The sequence below is a fragment of the Chiloscyllium plagiosum genome, unplaced genomic scaffold (assembly GCF_037043375.1).
Source record: "Chiloscyllium plagiosum isolate Xiang-an unplaced genomic scaffold, Cpla_swu_hap1 HiC_scaffold_32, whole genome shotgun sequence".
Lineage (NCBI taxonomy): Eukaryota > Metazoa > Chordata > Chondrichthyes > Orectolobiformes > Hemiscylliidae > Chiloscyllium > Chiloscyllium plagiosum.
In genome coordinates, this window is record NW_028270170.1 from 32,166,154 (window position 1) to 32,187,790 (window position 21,637).

The 21,637-nt window shown below is 40.4% G+C and overlaps 1 protein-coding gene and 1 long non-coding RNA gene across 5 annotated transcripts in view; one reads left to right on the forward strand and one right to left on the reverse strand.

Annotated features, from left to right (window-relative positions):
- The window catches only part of LOC122539970 (gap junction gamma-1 protein-like), an 86,897-nt gene extending 80,286 nt beyond the window's left edge, over positions 1-6,611 (forward strand). For all 4 annotated transcript variants that reach the window (XM_087977889.1, XM_087977888.1, XM_043675208.2 and 1 more), the window contains exon 2: positions 2,764-6,611. In XM_087977889.1, the coding sequence (XP_087834015.1) occupies positions 2,792-3,964 (1,173 nt within the window). In that variant the 5' untranslated portion in view covers positions 2,764-2,791 and the 3' untranslated portion in view covers positions 3,965-6,611. The remainder of the gene's footprint in view (positions 1-2,763) is intronic.
- A 7,427-nt stretch (positions 6,612-14,038) lies between these two features.
- LOC122539677 (uncharacterized) lies at positions 14,039-20,537 on the reverse strand. Its single transcript, XR_006309146.2, has 3 exons — positions 20,503-20,537; positions 18,981-19,334; positions 14,039-14,431 (listed from the first exon to the last, which is right to left on the reverse strand). It is a non-coding gene; the product is annotated as an uncharacterized LOC122539677 (long non-coding RNA).
- Between the last annotated feature and the right edge of the window lie 1,100 nt (positions 20,538-21,637).

Genomic DNA, 21,637 nt, shown 5'->3' on the forward strand with positions numbered 1-21,637 from the left:
ATTAAGAGGTAAGGGATACAGGGAAACGTGGCTGGCTGGAAACAGAATTGGCTGGCCGAAAGAAGACAGCGAGTGGTAGTGAATGGAAAGTATTCCACCTGGAGTCGGTGACCAGTGGTGTCGCGCGGGGATCTGTTCATGGGCCTCAGCTCTTTGTAGTTTTTATAAATGACTTGGATGAAGAAATGGAAGGGTGGCTTAGTAAGTTTGCCGATGACACAAAGGTCACTGGTGTTGTAAATAATGTTGAGGCCTCTTGTACGCTACAACAAAACATTAACAGGATGCAGTGCTGGGCTGAGAAATGGCCGATAGAGTTCAACCTGGATAAATGTGAAGTGATTCATTTTGGAAGGTCGAGTTTGAATGCTGAATACAGGGTTAGAGACAGGATTCTTGGAAGTGTGGAGGAACAGCAGGGTCTTGGAGTCCATATACATAGATCCATGTACAAAGTTGCCACCCACATTGATCGGATTGTTAAGAAGACGTGTGCTGTCTTGGCTTTCGTTAACAGGGGAATTGAGGTTAAGCGTCGCAAGATTTTGCTGTAGCTCTATAAAACCCTGGTTAGACCACACTTAGAATATTTGGTCCAAGTCTGTTTGCCTCATTATAGCAAGGATGTCGAGGCTTTAGAGAAGGTGCAGAGGAGATTTACCAGGATGCTGCCTGGATTGGAGGGAATGTCTTATGAAGAGAGGTTGATGAGCTTGGGCTTTTCACAGTGGAGAGAAGAAAGAGAGGTGACTTGATGGAGATGTACAAGGTAATGAGAGGCACAGATAGAGTAGAGAGCCAGAGACTTTTCCCCAGGGCAAAAATGGCTGTCACAGAGGGGTCATGATTTTAAAGTGATTGGAGGAAGGTATAGTGGAGATGGCAGAGGTAGGTTCTTTATGTAGAGAGTGCTTGGAATGCATTACTAGCGCTGGTAGTAGAGTCAGATACATCAAGGGACATTTAAGTGACTGCTGGAGAAGCACATGGACTGCAGTAAATTGAGGGGTGTGTATGTTAGGTTCATTTTAGATTAAGATAAGTACTTGGCACAACATGGGCAGAAGGGCCTGTGCTGTTCTATGTTCAATGTATGAAATATAATCCCACTGAAGTATCAGCAACAGTTCAGCTTTACTGTTACGTCTTTCTTCAACAACTTGTTTTTTTTCTCTGATAAATTATCTCGCTGTAACCTTTTGCACTCACTCTCGCATTCTCTCTTTCTTATACTCTTGGATTCTTTGCCTGTCATAGTCCCTCTCTTGTTCCACCTCAAACATTTTTCTTTCTCTGTACCCTTTCTATTTCATTCACTTCATCAGAAGTGCCTTACCAAACGTGACCCGCTTTCATTTTCAGGTGTTTGCTTTACATTTCAGAGACAATTTAAAATTTCCGTCAGTTTTGCCATCTACTTGTAGTTGCTTGATCGGAACCCCCATCTGCTGGATTAAACATTCAATCCCTTCTTTGCCAAAGCACAGTGGCAGCATCGTCCCATTTGCCCCCCTTCAGTCGAAGCAAAACGCTCAGAGACACAGTATAGTTTTACCTCCTTCATTTTTATTCCTGGTCCTGGAGGGAGAGAGAATGACCACCCATGTGCACAGAGACATGAATTCACGGTCTTCTCTGGAATAGCAGTTTCTTCATGAATTATATAGTCATTTTATAGGGAGGAGCATCCAGGTAAGGCAACATACATATTGATTGGGTGACCGTTACAATCAGCGAGTGTCAATAGTAAAGATTAAACCATCTGCTGTCACGCAATGAATGTTGTTAACCTTAACTGGCTTCGCATAATGAATACTTTTCACCTTGTTAACTGACCTTACATACTGATTGCTTCCAATATTGTTAAATGGTTTAACATAATGACTGCTTTTCCACCTTATTAACCCATTACCCTTGCCTCCAGCACCTCATTGTTAACTCAAGTTTTTATCTGATCTGAGTCATGCTCAGCTGAACCTCTTATTTCACAAAACCCAAAACTTAACCCTTTCTCTGCTTGCTCATGCCTGATACATATTCTCAGCAGCAGTCTACAAAATGTTCTTCATAAATTCACCAAAGCTCCTCAACTTGCAAACCTTCCAAAGTGGGACCTCCACCACTTAGAACAGAACTTCCCAAAGTTAGGGTTGTGTGTTGAACGTTGGGGTCATAAGCTTTGAGACAACATTGTGTGTTGTGGTGCCATGGTTGAGTTATAATAGCTGTGTCCACACCAACAGTGAGTCTTACGCAGGACCGTTTATGCTCGCAGATCTTCCTGTATCACTTCCACCTCTCATTTGAGGTTTCGTGACAATTTCCAAGCCTCAAAATGAGGCTGAGGTGGGAAAGAGTTGGTCAAAGCCCTGACCTTGAAAGGATAAGGGCAGTGTATAAATGGGAATTCCTTTGCAAGGCACACTCCGTTCTGATTTGGAAATATCTTGCTATTCCTTCACTGTTGCTGGGTCAAAATACTGGACTCCCCCTGCCAATGGGCACCTACCTACACCACATGCTTCAAGAAGGCAGCTCACCACTGCCTGTTCCATATGCGTGGATGTTAATCGCTGGTCCAACCGGCGATGCTCATACCCAGTGAACATATTAATAAAAACAAAAACATTTTACAGGTCCTTCAAATTACATTGTTGATTTTATAACATTGTTTAATGAAAAGTTAATTTAGTATTATCTTGAAACTTGTTCAGACAAATGCTTTATTCTGTGATTTAATAAAAATTGTTTACTATGTTGCAGGAGCTGATTGGGAATCTGATTGAATAACATGAGCTGGAGTTTTCTGACACGCCTTCTCGAGGAAATCCATAACCATTCCACATTTGTTGGCAAATTGTGGCTGACTTGCCTTGTTATATTCCGCATTGTGCTGACAGTGGTCGGAGGAGAATCTATTTACTATGACGAACAGACCAAGTTCGTTTGCAATACCCAGCAGCCAGGTTGTGAGAATGTCTGCTACGATTCCTTTGCTCCATTATCCCACGTAAGATTCTGGGTTTTCCAGATAATCCTGATTGCAACTCCGTCTGTTATATATCTGGGTTATGCTGTCCACAAAATTGCTGCAGCAGAAGATCATGAATATGGACAGCGTAAGCCAAAGAAACACCAGTACGCAGTGCAGTGGAGACAGCACCGTGCCTTGGAGGAAGCTGAAGATGACAACATTGAGGATCCCATTCTATATCCAGAGATAGAACTGCACAGTGATAAAGAGAACCAAGACCACAAACACCCGACCAAGCATGATGGGAGGCGTCTCATAATAAGGGATGGTTTAATGAAAATTTATGTGATGCAGTTGCTCGCCAGGACTGCCTTTGAGTTGAGTTTTCTTGTGGGTCAGTATATTTTATATGGCTTTAAGGTGGCAGCGAAATATCAATGTGAAACCTCTCCATGCCCTCATAAAGTAGACTGCTTCGTATCTAGGCCAACAGAAAAGACCATTTTTCTGTTAATAATGTATGCAGTAAGCTGTCTTTGTTTAATAATAGACATATGGGAGTTGATTCATTTGGGATTTGGCATGATCAGGGATATACTGCGAAGCAAGCAAAACTCAATGACGGAGGCAAGTTACAGTTACCCATACACGTGGAATACCCCTTCAGCTCCCCCAGGTTACAACATTGCAGTCAAACCAGATCAGATTCCATACACCGAACTGTCAAATGCTAAAATGGCTTGCAAACAAAATAAGGCAAATATTGCTCAAGAGCAGCAATATGGTAGTAATGATGAGAACATCCCATTCAACTTGGAAAGTGTGCAGCAACAGCTGAAAATGGCTCAGGAGCAACTGGACCTGGCTTTCAAGGCTTATAATGAGCACAATAACCCCTCGAACCATCCCAGCGACAAGAAAAAGTCTGGATCAAATAAGAGCAGCATAAGCAACAAATCTGGAGACGGGAAAACTTCCGTGTGGATTTGATAATTTTTTGTTGCTCAATTAGTTCAGTTACTTGTGGACTTGAAGCTAACTTATTATCAATGAATAGTTCATACATTTCTGTCAGTTAAGGTAAATAAGCATCTGAGATCCAGCTCATGAAAAACAAAGTGTTACCTACTACAGGTTTGGTTTATTTTGACTCCATCTATGGAGGTCTACATTGGAACTTGCTACACATTAAGCTTTGTTTTGAAGAACTCTGCTAAATGGGAGGTTGCTTCTGTTCGGTAGACTTTAGTAAATTAATTGCAATTCTTGGATTTGATGTACCTATTGTTTCCAGTTACTGTATTTTTGAGTTGGGCATAAGTATTTTGAAAACTGAATACAGCTCTAACTATTCAGCAATATATAAGTGCCTTGGCGAAAGGGCAGGAACAAACATAAGATACAGGCCAGTTGTAGTTACAGCCTGTGTTGCATAGTTAGTGAAAGGTTATTTGAAGAATTTTGTGTAAAAAGGTGTTCTTTAGATATTCAGGTCAATAGTACTTCTTTTTTTTTTATATATTGATACTTGCACACAACATTTAAGGATAATGATTTACCAAGACCAGATACTGACTTCAAATAAGACACATTATACAACACTTTGAGAATAATGGCTGTCTCTTTGGATAATTCCCACTTTGTCAAAATTATGTCTGATTACAATAGGTTTTCCTTGATGTAATGTAGATTGTTATAGTTGCAGAATCTCTTTTGAGTCTAGTGTTTTGGCTTGTGTTACTGTAAAATAACGGTAGGAATGTTTAATTTGAGGTGTCATTGATACATTCAAGGAATCGCACTGTCCAAAACTTGATTTGTAATCATGATCGTATTGCCAAATCAGTTATGGAGTACTCTACATAATGAGAAGGAAGACAAGCAAGTAGCACAAAAATATGTTGAAATCAAATGGGATAAGGTTTGAAATTGATACTTAATAGAGGCACTTCATAAATCAAAAGTTCTCTATTTAAGAGACTGATGATGCTAAATTATCCTTATTGTTTGAAATGCAGCTTTTTATTTTTCATCTTCAGTCAGAAGATGTTCGGTTTTAATTTTGAATTGTATGCATTTTGAGTAAAAGAGCATGTTTCTGGAATATATTGTTGGTACCACAGTATCTTAGAACTTAGGAACTACAATATTTTGATGTGTTCCTGAATAAGATGCTTTTTCTGAAGAATGATGAGGGTGCAAAGAGCAGGCAATTACCATAGCATGTTAGGCAGTAAGGTTTCTTGAGAGAAGACTTCCAAATATCGCTTGTTTCTTATTTTCACAGTTGGTTAACCAAAGTGAACATTATATGATCAGTTGTTGAGCTTCATCAATATTTGCTAAAGTTGTCAATCCGTTCCAAAAAGAAGCCATCACATTTACTTTGGTGACTCAGCATTTTTAAGTTAGTGTTCCAAAGCTTATAAAATGGTTCGATCATCTTAATTATGACCCTCATTGTCTAAATGGCAGTGTCCTGAATGTCAATATTGATTGCTTTATTGTTTAAAAGCAGATGTTTACAATTTGTGTAGAATATATATATATCATCTAGGGCAAATTTGGAATACAAGTTATCCTAGTATATGCTTAATGACACACATTTAGGAGAAATATCCTTTGCTTATTTTGTATTTTACATTTCTTGTAAGGAATTTTTGATGTTCCCCTTTGGTACTTTTAAGAATGGAATTGCCAAATTAAAATCCACTGTCTTCAAATAGTATTTTGAAAAACAGTCAACTCTGACTTCCAAGGAACCAAATGTACCTTTTTATATACTAGAACAAATTGTAACATTTGAAGAATGCCTTTGGTTGGTTTCAGTCTATTGCATATGACCTTGTACTTGGTTAAGTGTTTTTTTTTAGGTCAAACTGATAGAGAAATCGCTGATAAGGAACATTTTTAGTTTAAGCATCATTATATATTTTTAATGGAAAGTTTAATGAGCCCAAGTAATATTAGGTACAGAGTAGGGCTTTGTTCCAGTTATTGGCAGTATTCTGATTGTCACCTTCTGATTGTTCACTTCATGGTGAAAAGGTTGCTTCTGATTGGTTGAAAGCACCATTGTGAATCAATATTAAAGCAGTATTCTACAAAGGGTAGTTTCTAGCTAAAAGGGAAAGAGATAAAACATTAAATATTTTCAAGAATATTGAACTGTGTAAAAATAAGTGTACTTTTTATGTAATTGTTTTTGAATTTAGCTACACAGCACATCTTTAACAAAGTAATTGGAGTGCCAAATGGTAAAACTGTCTAATGTGGTGATTTCGGTGAGTCACTTTACAAAAACAATGATATTACCATAAGGAACAGAAACAGGTGCCTTTTTATGTTGCTGTTACCTACAAAAAAAACAGACTTCATGCTACATTCCAAACTGCAGGAGAAGTATTTTGTTTCAGTGAAAATGTGCATTGTCGTTTAATTGTGTTACACAGTTGTCTAAGTAAATATAACATGTCATTGCAACATCTATGCAAATTATTCTAGTTTTATATGAAACAGATGGATTTTTAAAAAAAAATACATGTCTATGTATTTGGAGAAAAAAGTTTGAATGTCTGTTTTCTGCATGTTTCAAAAATACTTCAAAGTTGTAACTGCAAATAGAGGTTTTGTTCAATATATTGTCTGCCTTATCTTCTTACTGGTGTGTGTTTGTGTATCCAAAACCTCAAATGATTTCCTTCATCAATTTGTATGGGACTTCAGTCAACTTCGAGTACCTGTTGTGCTTGGACAGAGTGAACACTGAAAACATCATTGATTTTAATTACACCAATGTTAGAGCATTGTGTCCAGCTTGTGACACCACATTTTAGGAAAAGATTCATCAGAATGATTCCAGAAGTGAGGACTGTGGTCGGGAAACAACTGGAGATATTCAGAAGGAGAATTAATCTCCATTTGGAGAGTTAAGGTTTAATCCATTTAGAGAGGTAAGGTTTAATCAGGGATAGTCAGCATGACTCTATCAAGGGAAGTCATGTCTAACAAATCTGTTTGAATATTTCAAGGCAATGACTATGTCTGTAGATGAGAGTGAGGAACTTGGTGTCGTTAATATGGATATCAGTAAGGCCTTTGACAAGGTTCCAATGGTAGACTGATAAAGAATTTAACAGCACATGGGATAAAAGATAACATAGCACATTAATTAATGGTATGTTTATATGATTAGATTAGATTACATTACAGTGTGGAAACAGGCCCTTCGGCCCAACAAGTCCACACCGACCCGCCGAAGCGAAACCCACCCATACCCCTACATTTACCCCTTACCTAACACTACGGGCAATTTAGCACGGCCAATTCACCTGACCCTGCACATCTTTTGGACTGTGGGAGGAAACCGGAGCACCCGGAGGAAACCCACGCAGACACGGGGAGAACGTGCAAACTCCACACAGTCAGTCGCCTGAGGCGGGAATTGAACCCGGGTCTCTGGCGCTGTGAGGCAGCAGTGCTAACCACTGTGCCACTGTGCCGCCCACTAAAACTGACTGCTTATATCCTGAATCACTGTCACAATGTTTGAAACAGGTGGTACTGCCTCCTCAGTAAGTCGAGTTTTCAACTATCTCCAAATGCACAATCGTCTTGCTGTCTAGAGCTATTGTCTCCCACTTGACGGTGCATTGGTCCCTTCTTCTTGTTAAGGTGTGGCCTGTGTAGCAATATATAACTCTTCCTGGAAGGCAGGATGTGATCCTAACTGTGTTAAAGTTCAAGAGTTGAAACATTAATGTTCATTTGAAGCCCTTTTGTTTTATGGGGAAGCTAGGGAGGAGATTGCCGAGCCTTTGGCTTTGATCCTTTCCTGTAGACAATGACGACATAGTGTCAGAAGACTGGAGGATAGCAAATGGTGTCCACTTATTCAAGAAGGGGAGTAGAGACAACCCTTTTAATTAAAGACCAGTGGGCCTTAACCTCTGTTGTGGGCAAAGTTTTGGAAAAGACGACACATGTCATTTACTGTACCCTTTGCTCCCGATGTGGTCTCCTCTACACTGGGGAGACAGCATCTACTCAGAACGCATCAGAGAACATTTCCAGGATACTTGCACCATCCAACCCCACTGCCCCATGGCCAAACACTTCAACTTCCCCTCCCACTCTGCCAAGTACATGCAGGTCCTGGGCCACCTCCATCCCACTCCCTAACTACCCGATTCCTGGAGGAAGAACGCCTCATCTTCCACTTTGGGACTCTCCAACCCCATGGCATCAATGTGAATTTCACCAGTTTCCTCATTTCCCCTCCCTGCACCTTATCCCAGTTCCAACATTCCTACTCTGTACCACCCTCATGACCTGTCCTACCTGTCCATCTTCCTTCCCACCGATCCGCTCCACCCTCCTCTCCAACCTATCACCATTACCCCCGCCCCCCACCTCCATCTACCTATGACTCTCTCAGCTACCTTCCCCGCTGCCCCCACCCCCCCCCCCCCCCCCCACACCCCATCTATCTCACCACCCCCTCGGCTCACAGCCTCATTCCTGATGAAGGGCTTTTGCCCAAAATGTCGATTTTCCTGCTCCTTGGATGCTACCTGAACTGCTGTGCTTTTCTAGTACCACACCCTCAACTCTAATTTCCAGCATCTGCAGTCCTCACTTTTTCCTTTGGAAAGGAGTTTGAGTTATGATTTATAATCATCTAGAAAGTAATAATTTGATTAGAGATAGTCAACACTGTTTTGTGAAGGGTAGGTTGTGCCTCACAAACCTTACTGAGTTCTTTGAGAAGGTGACCAAACACATGGATGAGGGTAAAGCAGTTGATATGGTGTATATAGATTTCAGTAAAGCGTTTGATAAGGTTCCCCACGATAGGTATTGCAGAAATTATGAAGATATGGGGTTGAGGGTGATTTCGCGGTTTGGATCAGAAATTGGCTAGCTATAAGGCAGAGGATGATGGTTGATGGGCAGTGTTAATACTGGAGTTTAGTTATTAGTGGTGTACCATCAGGATCTGTTTTGAGCCCACTGTTGTTTGTCATTTTTATAAATCACTTGGAGGAGGGCATAGAAGGATGGGTTAGTAAATTTGCGCATGACACTAAGGTTGGTGGAGTTGTGGCTAGGATGTTGCACATTACAGAGGGACATAGATAAGGTGCAGAGCTGGGCTAAGAGGTGGTAAATGGTGTTTAATGTGGAAAAGTGTGAGGTGATTCACTTTGGAAGGAGCAACAGGAATATGTAGTGGGCTAATGATAAGATTCTTGGTAGTGTGGATGAGCACAGAGATCTCTGTGTCCATGTGCATAGATCCCTAAAAGTTGCCACCCAGGTTGATATGGTTGTTAAGAAGGCGTATGGTGTGTTAGTTTTTATTGGTAGAGGGATTGAGTTTCTGAGCCATGAAGGCGTGTTGCAGCGGTACAAAACTTCGTTGCGGCTGCTCTTGGAGTATTGCGTACAGTCCTGGTCATCGCATTATAGGAAGGATGTGGAAACATTGGAAATGGTTCAGAGGAGACTTACCAGGATGCTGCCTGGTGTGGAGGGAAGATCTTATGAGGAGAGGCTGAAGGACTTGAGGCTGTTTTTGTTAGAGAGAAGAAGATTAAGAGGTAACTTAATACAGGTATACAAGATGATCAGAGGATTAGATAGGGTGGACAGCAAAAGCCTTTTTCCTCAGATGGTGATGGCTAACATAAGGGGTCATAGCTTTAAATTGAGGCACGATAGATATAGAGTGAGGTGCCAGAAAAGCACAGCAGTTCAGGCAGCATCTGAGGATCAGGAGAATCAACATTTTGGCCATAAGCCCTTCATCAGGAATAGATATAGGACAGATGTCAGAGATAGATTCTTTACTCAGAGCAGTAAGGGCGTGGAATGCCTTGCCTGCAGCAGTAGTGGACTCACCAACATTAAGGGCATTTAAATGGTCATTTGATAAATATGGATGACAATGGAGTAGTGTAGGTTAGATGGGCTTCAGATTGTTGCACCAACATGTGAAACCATCGAGAGTCGAAGGGCCTGTACTGCGCTGTAATGTTCTATGTTTTCACAATGGCATTAAGTGAATGTATTGATGCCAGGGTCATGGTTTCTGCCGATTCTTTTAATTCAGGAAAACAATAAAAATGTTAGTTTATAGAAACAAAAAGTATCCGTTTCATGCGGTGAGGTGGCTGCTGAAAGCTTTAGTATTCAACTGATTTGTTCAATAGTGTCTCTACTGCAAGGTATGTGGACTTGGAGGTCGCCACTGATGATGTTACCTAGCCAGGTAAAGAAACGTCTGGATATCAAACCTACAGCTCAGCGAGCAAACCTACCCCCTAAGTGTCTCTACTTTTGATCTACAAAACCTAAAAGGTATTTGTTGCTCATCCAGAGTACATTCTGTGCATTATATCAAGTTCCGAGGAAGAGTCATTAACTCTGACCCTTTTTCCACTGATACTGCCAGGGCCACTGAGCTTCTCCAACGTTTTTCTGTTTTTTATTTCAGATCTCCAGTGTCCACAATTTTTTAAAATGCTTTTATTTCGCATTATGTTCTATTAACTGATATATAAATGCATTTTCTAGGAGTGAGACTTTCCTATGGAATTTGTTTTCCTTCAGGGCATGAGTGTACTTAACCTTGTTAAGGTGAGTTGAATTGTTACGGTTATTTGATTACAAGTATAAGTCTAGTATGTAGTTTGAAATAATCCTATAACTTTATTATCAAGTTGATCGGTTCCACCTCAAGGAAGAAGCATTGTTGTTACACAGTAACTCTTGTTCTTTAACATAGCATAAATGGTAAACTGCTGCTGCCGAGAACCTGCCAGATTTAGGTAAAGTTTCAGCATTTACAGCATGTTCAAAAGAGACACGACAGTCTGAATGATGTGGTTGCACGATTATGCACAAAACAAGATACTCACGGTTGAATGCTGCATCTCATTAGAAGCTGATTACATTGAGAAGATTTATTCACCTTATTTTAAATGGACTCTGTGATTTCATCGATTCGTAGTTTGAGGTGGGAACTGAGCCTAAGTATGAATGTGATTGTTAACAGATTGATGCTGTTTCATTCAATATTAAAGGATGAATAACTCCTTTCTCCTGTTTCTTTTATGCCATCAAATCTTTGTTTCCAAACACTTGAAGGAATGGCGCCTTTCTAAACAACTTTTTAATAGAAAAGGCCTGGAATAATTCAAATTGAATAGGCTAAGTGTTACACTTGTGCGGATGTATTACTTTATAAGATTTTTCTAAGCATGAGTTTCTGATATCTTTTGAACAATAATCTTTGAATCGAGGACAACTTCTGAGCAGCATTGGTGTTTCAGCACAATTAAGTAGTCATTGGGTGAATTGAGTGGCAGGTATTAGCTCTGTTAATTAGGGCACATTACAAAAGTGCCCAAAATATCCACATCTTGCTTTAAACAGCTTCAGGCAGTGGGCTGTGGAGGGGTGGGAGTCACCAATGCTTACTGCCTCTCTTTCACAGTTATGTTTATACCTCAATACCTTTTGAAGAGAAAGCATGTGGTATCCATCTACGCTCTCACTGCCTTTAGAGAGAGATGGGTGTCGTGACTGTAACAAAGTCAGCCAGTTGGACCTCATAGAAAATGGGTTCCCTGTTAATATGGTCCAGTCAGGGAGCCCTGGCTGATTAATTGATTAAAAAAGGGGAGTGTCAGAGATACTGACACTCTGGTACCTGACTCTGAATGAGGCAGTACTATAGTCAAGGACTGTTCTTGTGTAAATAAAGAGTGACTCGGTGATGAATACTGGCCCCTGTGAAGTAATTTCAGTTGGATACAGTGCTCTTATTTTCCCCTCCAACTCCATTTTGAGTTGGCCCCTTCCCCTCCTAACGTTGCCTCGCTTTTCAAACTTTGCATTGCCTTAATGGGGCTTTGCATGGAAACTTTGAATTGGCTGTATGGATGTGTAATTGGTGGTGGTTAGTATTTAAAATGGAAAAAAAGACATGGTGATTTTTGTGGTAGTAAAGTTGCTTAATTGTGTGAGATAGCACTTCTGGTTATTGACAAAAAAAAGTATCTACAACTTAGGTGGGGGAGGGGTCTTGTGCTGCAGTGGTAGTGCACCTATCGCTGAGTCAAGAGACCTAGATTCATGTCTCGTCTGCTCCAGAAATGCTTAGTAACATCTCTGAACAGGTCAATTGGAAATACATATATTTTTCTAAATCCACAACTTGGGAGTTTGACTACAAATTTAATTAGTTGTAAATAGTAATGACTTGATGACTGGATGATAGGGATTATACTAGAAGGTCATGAGTCTGAAATGTTGGCTGAAATTTCACCAGCATATAATTGGCAGTAAAGTTGGGACTGAATGAGTCTATGCTGGTGAACTGTGATGACACTTTTCTAAACCTGTGATGGCCAGTTCAGAACCAAGACTGCCCACTCATTAGAGATGGCGACCTGCTCTCCAACCTGCTAGTCAAATTAAAGGGCTGGCTCCTGTTTAGGGCCATGGATAAAGGTGGCCACTGATCGGGCTGAGAGAGAGGGCATCTCCATATTGAAGTGCCTCGAAGAGTCAGCAGACCCAAGAAGTGGATGACTGAACCCTTTCTGCAATAGTAATGGAGATAATGAGAGTGTGTTGCCATTACTGAGTTGCTCTTTGGGCCATGGAACTTCATAAAGGGATATCTCCCCATTCCCAGAATGGCTAGGAAGCTGCTATCATACAAACTGCTCATGGTGGGGGAGGCATTACATTCTGACAGCAGTAAAATGGGCGGTAGGTCATAAAATGGCTGTCAATAGGCTAAATAACTAAATGGCTGCCCAATCACTGCCATTTCCCCTTTTGAACATATTGCTTAATAATGGGAACACAGCCAGCCCCTCAGTGGGTTTGTCTGTTAATTGTTTTTACTGCTCTTTCTGACATTCCTGTTTATTTATTTTTTATTTTCCTGCACACTACCACCTGACAGCAGTAGTGCTTATTTTTCCCCAGCACGCATGTCGTGTGTGTGCAGGTGGACTCTGCCTGATAACTCTGTTTCTCTTTCAACAGATGCCACTTAGAGAAATTATTACCCTACTGACAACAATATTACGACCTATCCACCATTTTACAGGTGTCAGAATGTAACCTCACCCCTACCACCAGCAGTTTACAAGATAGCGGCCTGTCAGCCAACCTTCTGAGTATCTCATTTAAGATTTCCAGCATCCATAGTATTTTGCTTTTACAGAGGTATTGTAAATAAGGTTTGACTCCCTTAATTAACTTGTGCAAGATGGCTGATGCGTGTTTTAGGCAAACAATCGGGCCAAACATGGGGCTGAAAATGTAGCTTTGGAACTTGAGATCTCCCATGTCCTTACTCCAACCCCTATACACCAGGCCTTGGTATCACATTGTCTGTTATTACACACAACCCATTGTTAGCCACTAACAGTCCCCATTAATAGCTGTTTCATGGTTTTACAGATAAAAGTTAATAAACTGCAGCAACTGCATTGTATGCTGGTACTATAATGAGATTTATTCGAAACACTTATAAATGAAATCAAACTTTACTGTTAGAATTTGTAAGATGACTGCAGGGAAAATTGAAATACGTACATACCATTGTGGATAAAACAATGTTATGCACTTTTTTTTAAACCGTGCTTATGGATTATGGTTAAAAGCTTACATATAAATTATGATTTATAAATTGCCAGGAACAGGATATGTTATTTCAAGGAAGATAACTGCCCAAGATATATTATGAATGTTAGATACGTCAGTAGGTTAGAAAGATCCTGAAATCTTGCTGAATTATCACTTTTGAAACAGGGAAGGGACACAGGCTTGGATTTTTGTTTGTACGTTCAATTGCTTAAACCATTGGTTAAAATACATGCGTATGTTTCTGTTTCTCACAACAGTCTCCAATGTGACTTGCTTAATGTAGCTTACTCTGTATTCTACAATATATCCAGTCAACAGTTGTTCAAAAAGAGAATTATTAATAATTTTCATTTTAATCTATAATGTAAGCATTCATTTGTCAAGTTTGAAGCATCAATCTGTTTTAATAGTAATAACACAGGTATTACTGAGGTACATTTGTTCTAATTATATAGCATAAAAATATTTGAAAACTACACCAAAGGTCAGGAACAATTGAAAGTGGAATGCAGATTTTTCACGTCTGCCTCTTTCTCTTTTACGCATGAAATAATCTTATAGCAAAAATATGTTCCTTTATATAAACCAGTGGATGTTAAATTTCCTATTTTATGCCAGCCTTTATTCTGGAATGCAGCATTTAAGGATTGAGACAATAAGTACAAGAAAGAGTCACATCCAATTATAAAACAGAAGTTCAGAGACGACTTGAGTCCAAAAGTTGATCCTATCACTACCGGGCTTCCTTATTTTAAGAGGAATTCTTCAGCATCACAAATGTTGTGGCTTTGGCAAAGAAGAACAAAATTTGATTAGTGAAAACACTAATTCATTACAATGCATTTATACCAGTATTTACATTGCTCAGTATAGATTGCCACCTTTGGTTTTATCAGGTACCTGATTTTTTTTCATAAATTTTGTTTTAAGTTTCAAGAACATCAAGCTTTGGGTGTTTAAACATTAAAACTTAAGAGCCAATAAATATTAATGAAACTGAGTAACTTCTGACACCTTTCTGATCAATGAGTGGACATTCGATATGTAGAAATTACATTGACCCAAATCCTCTTATCTAGATAGTTGAAGAATTTATGTGAGTTGGGAGATATACACACACACAATCCGCTGTGGTTCTGTTCGCCGAGCTGGAAGTTTTTGTTGCAAACGTTTCGTCCCCTGTCTAGGTGACATCCTCAGTGCTTGGGAGCTTCCTGTGACGCGCTTCTGTGGTGTTTCCTCCGGCATTTATAGTGGCCTGTCCTTGCCGCTTCCGGTTGTCAGTTTCAGCTGTCCGCTGTAGTGGCAGGTATATTGGGTCCAGGTCTATGTGTTTGTTGATGGAGTTTGTGGATGAGTGCCAAGCTTCTAGGAATTCCCTGGCTGTTCTTTGTTTGGCTTGCCCTATAATGGTAGTGTTGTCCCAGTCAAATTCATGTTGCTTGTCATCTGCGTGTGTGGCTACTAGGGATAGCTGGTCGTGTCGTTTCGTGGCTAGTTGATGTTCGTGGATGCAGATCGTTAGCTGTCTTCCTGTTTGTCCTATATAGTGTTTTGTGCAGTCCTTGCATGGGATTTTGTACACTACGTTAGTTTTGCTCATGCTGGGTATCGGGTCCTTAGTTTTGGTGAGTTGTTGTCTGAGAGTGGCTGTTGGTTTGTGTGCTGTTATAAGTCCTAGTGGTCGCAGAAGTCTGGCTATCCCTAGTAGCCACACACGCAGACGACAAGCAACATGAATTTGACTAGGACAACACTACCATTATAGGGCAAGCCAAACAAAGAACAGCCAGGGAATTCCTAGAAGCTTGGCACTCATCCACAAACTCCATCAACAAACACATAGACCTGGACCCAATATACCGGCCACTACAGCGGACAGCTGAAACTGACAACCGGAAGCGGCAGGGACAGGCCACTATAAATGCCGGAGGAAACACCACAGAAGCGCTTCACAGGAGGCTCCCAAGCACCGAGGATGTCACCTAGACAGGGGACGAAACATTTGCAATAAAAACTTCCAGCTCGGTGAACAGAACCACAGCAACGAGCACCCGAGCTACAAATCTTCTCACAAACTTTGAACACACACACACACACACACACACAATCCCTTGGGAATCCTACCACATGAGCTGAACTTGTCTGGAAAGTGTAAGTTTCCAAAGGGTTGATTTCCATTGCCTGGAACCCTCTGTGAAAGTCTCCATTCCGAGTTCAATGTCTCGAATACAAAGCATATGAGCAAGGGGCAGGAGTAGAACATTCAGGCCCTCAGGTGTGCCCCATTGTTTAACACTTGATTTGATTTTAACCTCAAAACCACACTCCTGCCTACTCAGATAACCTTGCATTCCCCTTGTTTAGCAAGAATTTATCTAACTGCCTTAAAAATGTTCAAGGACTATGCTTTCAACACTTTATCCAGAAGAAAGTGTTCCAAAGACACACAGTCCTCTGTGAGAAAAAGCTTTAATCGGCAACCCGATTTTTAAATTGTGATCCTGTGTTCTAGATTCTCTAATAAAAGGAAGCATCCTGTCCACATCTCTCTTGTGAATATCCCTGGGATTTGTATATTTCAATCAAGTCACCCCATACAAGCCTCACCCATCACAACAATGTGCCCATTCCAGGTTTTAATCTGACAAATCTTCTTGGAATTACTTCTAATGCATATGTATCCTTCTTCCCCAATGTTGTCTCTTCTGACCCTTGTGCAATGGAAACAGAGCCTTCCTACTTCTGTATTTAGTTCCCCTTGGAATAAATGATAGCATTGTAACATCTTTCTCACTTACTTGCTGGAACTGCTTATTGACCTTTTGTGAAACATACATGAGGACAAATGGATCCCTCTGTTTCTTAGAGCCTTGTACTCTCACTGTTTAGATTATATGTTTTATAATCTTCCTGACAAAACTCAGTTTCACACTTTCCCTGCGTCCATTTACTTTTGCCACTTTGTGACCTCCTTATGTTCTCTTCTCTGTTTGTTTTCTTACCTATCTTTGTGTCTTTTGGCAACCAGATCTATGGTCCCTTCATTCAAGTCATTTATATAAACAGTTGAATTCCCAACACTAATCCCTGCAGATACCACTCCCTCCATCCTCCCAACCTGAAAAAGATTCCTCTATGCATACTCTCTGCGTCTTGTTAGTCAGCAAATTATCACTTTCATGCCAATATGCTTTCCTCAACATTATGAACTTTTATGTTTCACAAAAACCTTTGCAGTGACACTTTACTAAATGCCTTCTGGAAGTTTATGTGTAGTATATTCACCAACTCCTTACATTGTGTTGCTTCCCCAAAGAACTCCAACAGATGGATTAAACATTATTTTTCTTTCACAAGTCTTGAGTTAGATCTGCAGGACACACCTGGATACTTACCCTGGAAATGTTACACTGATTACCTACATTTATATAGCATCTGTAACTAGCCAACTTAAATCAACTGAGCACCAAAACCGACCCCTCACATCAACATAACAATACTGCCCATCTCTCTATCCCCTCACTCATTCATCTTCTCATGCAATCACTCTTTGAAAGACTTGAGATTTTTAAAAAGTTTCTGAAATATGGCAGCTGCATCTGTGGGGGTGGGGGCGTATGGAAAGCAGGGAGAGAGAGGGAAAATGTCCTTCTCGTTCTTTAGAACTAAAGGAATCAAAGGGCATGGGGAGGAAGCAGGAGCAGGGTAGTGAGCAGGATGATCACATTGAAAGGTGGACTGGGGTTGAATGATCTACTATTTTCCACATTTCTTTGTTTGTCTTTGCTTGCGTTTGGCAGTCTCCCTTGTGGATATCTGGCAGGTTCCACTTATGTTTCACCCAGGATGAAGGGCCAGCGTGCAGAAATCTTTGCGAGCAGGGTCAATGTGTGCAGCACTGATGTTGAATGGGATTCTGGACTGCAGTACATAAGGAATTCAGTTTTGTTTTCTCTAGTATTAAACTTTGTAATAGTTTTGACTTTGGACAAGCCTGAGGAACTAGAAGTGTGATGAATGCCTGTGCGTGCTCCAGACTATAAAACCCAATTCCTTGACAGTCAGCCAAGTATTGTGAAAGGTGAAGGCGGCCAAGACAGCCATAGAGTTGAACCTACTCTACATGGAGCACATGCACTTAGCTATAGAAGACTCCCCATTCCAGTCAGTTTAAGAATAGCTTATCATAATTTGTAAACTTCCTCCAGCTGTACAATTTACAGATAACTGTAGTTGCTCACATTAACATGTTCAGCCCCAGTTTCCAATGCCTGCCATTTGTATCCCTGACTATGTGGTCCCAAAGATTTAGAATTTTTTTTAGATTAGATTACTTACAGTGTGGAAACAGGCCCTTCGGCCCAACAAGTCCACACCGCCCCGCCGAAGTGCAACCCACCCATACCCCTACATTTACCCCTTACCTAACACTACGGGCAATTTAGCATGGCCAATTCACCTGACCTGCACATCTTTGGACTGTGGGAGGAAACCGGAGCACCCGGAGGAAACCCACGCAGACACGGGGAGAACGTGCAAACTCCACACAGTCAGTCGCCTGAGGCGGGAATTGAACCCAGGTCTCTGGCGCTGTGAGGCAGCAGTGCTAACCACTGTGCCACCGTGCCGCCCACGAAACTTCTCCCTAAACCTCTCCCTAAACCTCTCGGGCTCTGTATCCCTCCACCTTCTTTGTGATGTTCCTCAAACCTACCTCTTCAACCAACTTTTTGTTACCTGTTTCAATATTTTCTCGTGGTTCAGTGGGATACTTTGCCTATGATGCACTTATGAACACCATGTAACAAGGTACTATATTGAAGGTGCTACATAAATATATATTGAGCTCTTGAGTTAGTGCAGCATATATTCATGTTAATTAGGTAAAATAGTGATATGCACCAGCATTATGCTGGTAGGTTTGGTGCTACCAACCTAGATAGAATATTCTAGTTATATATTAGCTATTGGTGGTGCCAAGTAAAGGAAGATTATCCATATCAATCCTTTCTTATCTAAAATGAATTGTGGAGTTGCAAGTGTTTTTCTTCAGCAGAACTTGTTTTCAACTAATCAAAGTTAACTACAGTACTCGGTGGAATATTTTTTTAAAATAGGCTTATTTGCAAAACTGACCATTGCTCTAAGGTCAGTCTCAATTCAACAATTCAGAGGTCACTGTACCTCAACTGGCTTAAACTTCCTTACGTAACAAAAGATTGCTATCAATTGCAGTATCACGATGATACAGTTCAGGGTGGCCTGATTAACCCATTTCTTGAATGTTCTCTGCATGCATAGAAGATGGAAAGTGGGGAATGATTGTCATTACCTTTGAACTGTGAAATTCCCATCAGAGATTGTTTCTCATTTGCCTAGGCCATGAGTTCTTGCCAACACGCAATCCACATAAACATCCCAGAACAGCTGAGCCAAATCCCAGAAGAGGAATCTGTGCTTGGGTATCTTGGACTCCCTCAGGTATATCAGGAACTTCCATAGGTCGTGTACACTTTCAACTGCATTTATGTGTCGTGTTTCAACGAGAGCAAGGGATGATGCATCAAAGCACTGATTGTCCACTTCACCTTGGGACAGAAAGTCTATCACTTTAGGAGGGGATCCGTGGGTGCAGGCAAATAACAAGACAAGGAAAGCCATTCGGAGGCAATGGTGCTCAATCATACTGAAAATACAATAGCTGAGAGTAAGTTACAATTATAGTTAATCTCTGCAAATTTAACATAATAGCATAGGACTTCAATATTTTTTTTCACATTAGCTTTAAATAGTTGCCTCCTGGTCCATTTCATTGAGTTTTACAGTCACAATGCAGAAAGAGACCATTTGGACTTCAAAACAAGGGGACATATTTTTAAGGAGAAAGTTTTAAAAAGGACATGAGGGGCAACTTGTTTTTAACACAGAGTATGTTTTGTGTGTGGAATGAACTGCCAGAGGAAGTGGTGGATGCAGATACAGTTAGATCATTTAAAAAACATTTGGATAAATGCCTGAATAAGAAAGGTTTGGAGGGATATGGGCCCAATGCAGGCAAGTGGGTCTAGTTTAGTTTAGGAACATGGTTGGTATGGGTTGGTTGGACCGAAAGGTCTGTTTCCATGCTGTATGAACCTGGAGTCATTCTGAAGAAAGCACTAATTAGTGGCATTCCATTGCTTTTGTTATAAAAGAAAACATGATTCTTAATGTTTGGAATTTTATCCTACAACTGATAGTTAACAAAATCCTGCAAATGCAGAATTCTTGCCATTTCCTCAGCTTGGATTGAAAAAAAACATTATGAGAGTGGCTTCCCCCTGCAATGTATTATTATAAACCCAGACAGAGAATTCAATAGTGACTGACTGCACATCCTTATTCAGATAACGCAGAATAAATTATTTAGATAAAAATTTGTGTTGAGAAGTTTGCTTCATGTTAATGATAGCATTTCTGGTATGAAATTGTGCAAGCGAGTAGAAATCAATGGAATAGATAAATGCTTTCAGGAAAAGATCTTAATATTTTGACTCTCAATATCACCAAATCTTTAAATAATTTTTTAAAAACGATGAAAGAAAGCAGTTTTAAACAGTTCTTTTTTTTTTGAAGTCTTCATGCACTTCTGAACTGCATTATTTACAATGCCACTGCCAGAGATCTGTAAAATAATAGCTGGAAATACAGCAAAAACAAATAATTCCTCTGGTACTTGTATAACAGTCTTAAAGCTACTTATGCCTGAATTCAACAAAAATACTGAAAATATGTCTGTTGAAAATTAAAACATTTCTCAGACTTTAATATGCAGATCTTTCATTAGAATCATTAAATAGTGAAAATTACCTTACCTTTCGGACGGTCTTTGATTTGTCCTATTCTCTCTCTGTCTGGGTTGCTTAATTTTATACCCTTGCTTTCTACTAAGAGATGCATTTTTATTTTGCGTCATGAGTGCACTTGTGACAGTCACCCACTTGATTGTTATCCTATGAGTGAAGAACACTGAAAACTTCCATCAAAATGAATCAAAAATGAACAAATCCACTTCAACTATTTTGCTGTGCATCCTAATTATAATTAGCTTGGCTCTGCAAACAATTGTTATTGTACCATTTGTCGTTCAACTTCTTTCAATACTTTCCTCAACGAAATACATTTTTAATCATAGCAAAAAAAAACTTACTTGCATTGGTAATCTATTTTCTGATCAAATTGCGAATGATCTAATGCCAGATAACTTTCTTCCGACTTGCTGAGTGGATCGCCCAGCCTTTTTACTATACAGCCCTGGTTGTGACTGTAATTTAGCATCTCCCAGTTGCAGAAAGTCATGGTCACAGGGTCTGGATAGGGGCATCTTTGATTTAGATGTTGCTGTGTTAATAGAACTTCTAGCAGGTAACTCATTGTTTAAATGTGGCTATATGCAAATCTGACATAAGTTTTAGAACATAGAACATAGAACAATACAGCACAGAACAGGCCCTTCGGCCCACGATGTTGTGCCGAACATTTGTCCTAGCTTAAGCACCCATCCATGTACCTATCCAATTGCCGCTTAAAGGTCACCAAAGATTCTGACTCTACCACTCCCACAGGCAGCGCATTCCATGCCCCCACCACTCTCTGGGTAAAGAACCCACCCCTGACATCTCCCCTATACCTTCCATCCTTCACCTTAAATTTATGTCCCCTTGTAACACTCTGTTGCACCCTGGGAAAAAGTTTCTGACTGTCTATCTATTCCTCTGATCATCTTATAAACCTCTATCAAGTCACCCCTCATCCTTCGCCGTTCCAACGTTCTCAACCTATCCTCGTACGACCTATTCTCCATTCCAGGCAACATCCTGGTAAATCTTCTCTGCACCCTCTCCAAAGCTTCCACATCTTTCCTAAAGTGAGGCGACCAGAACTGCACACAGTACTCCAAATGTGGCCTAACCAAAGTCCTGTACAGTTGCAATATCACTTCACGACTCT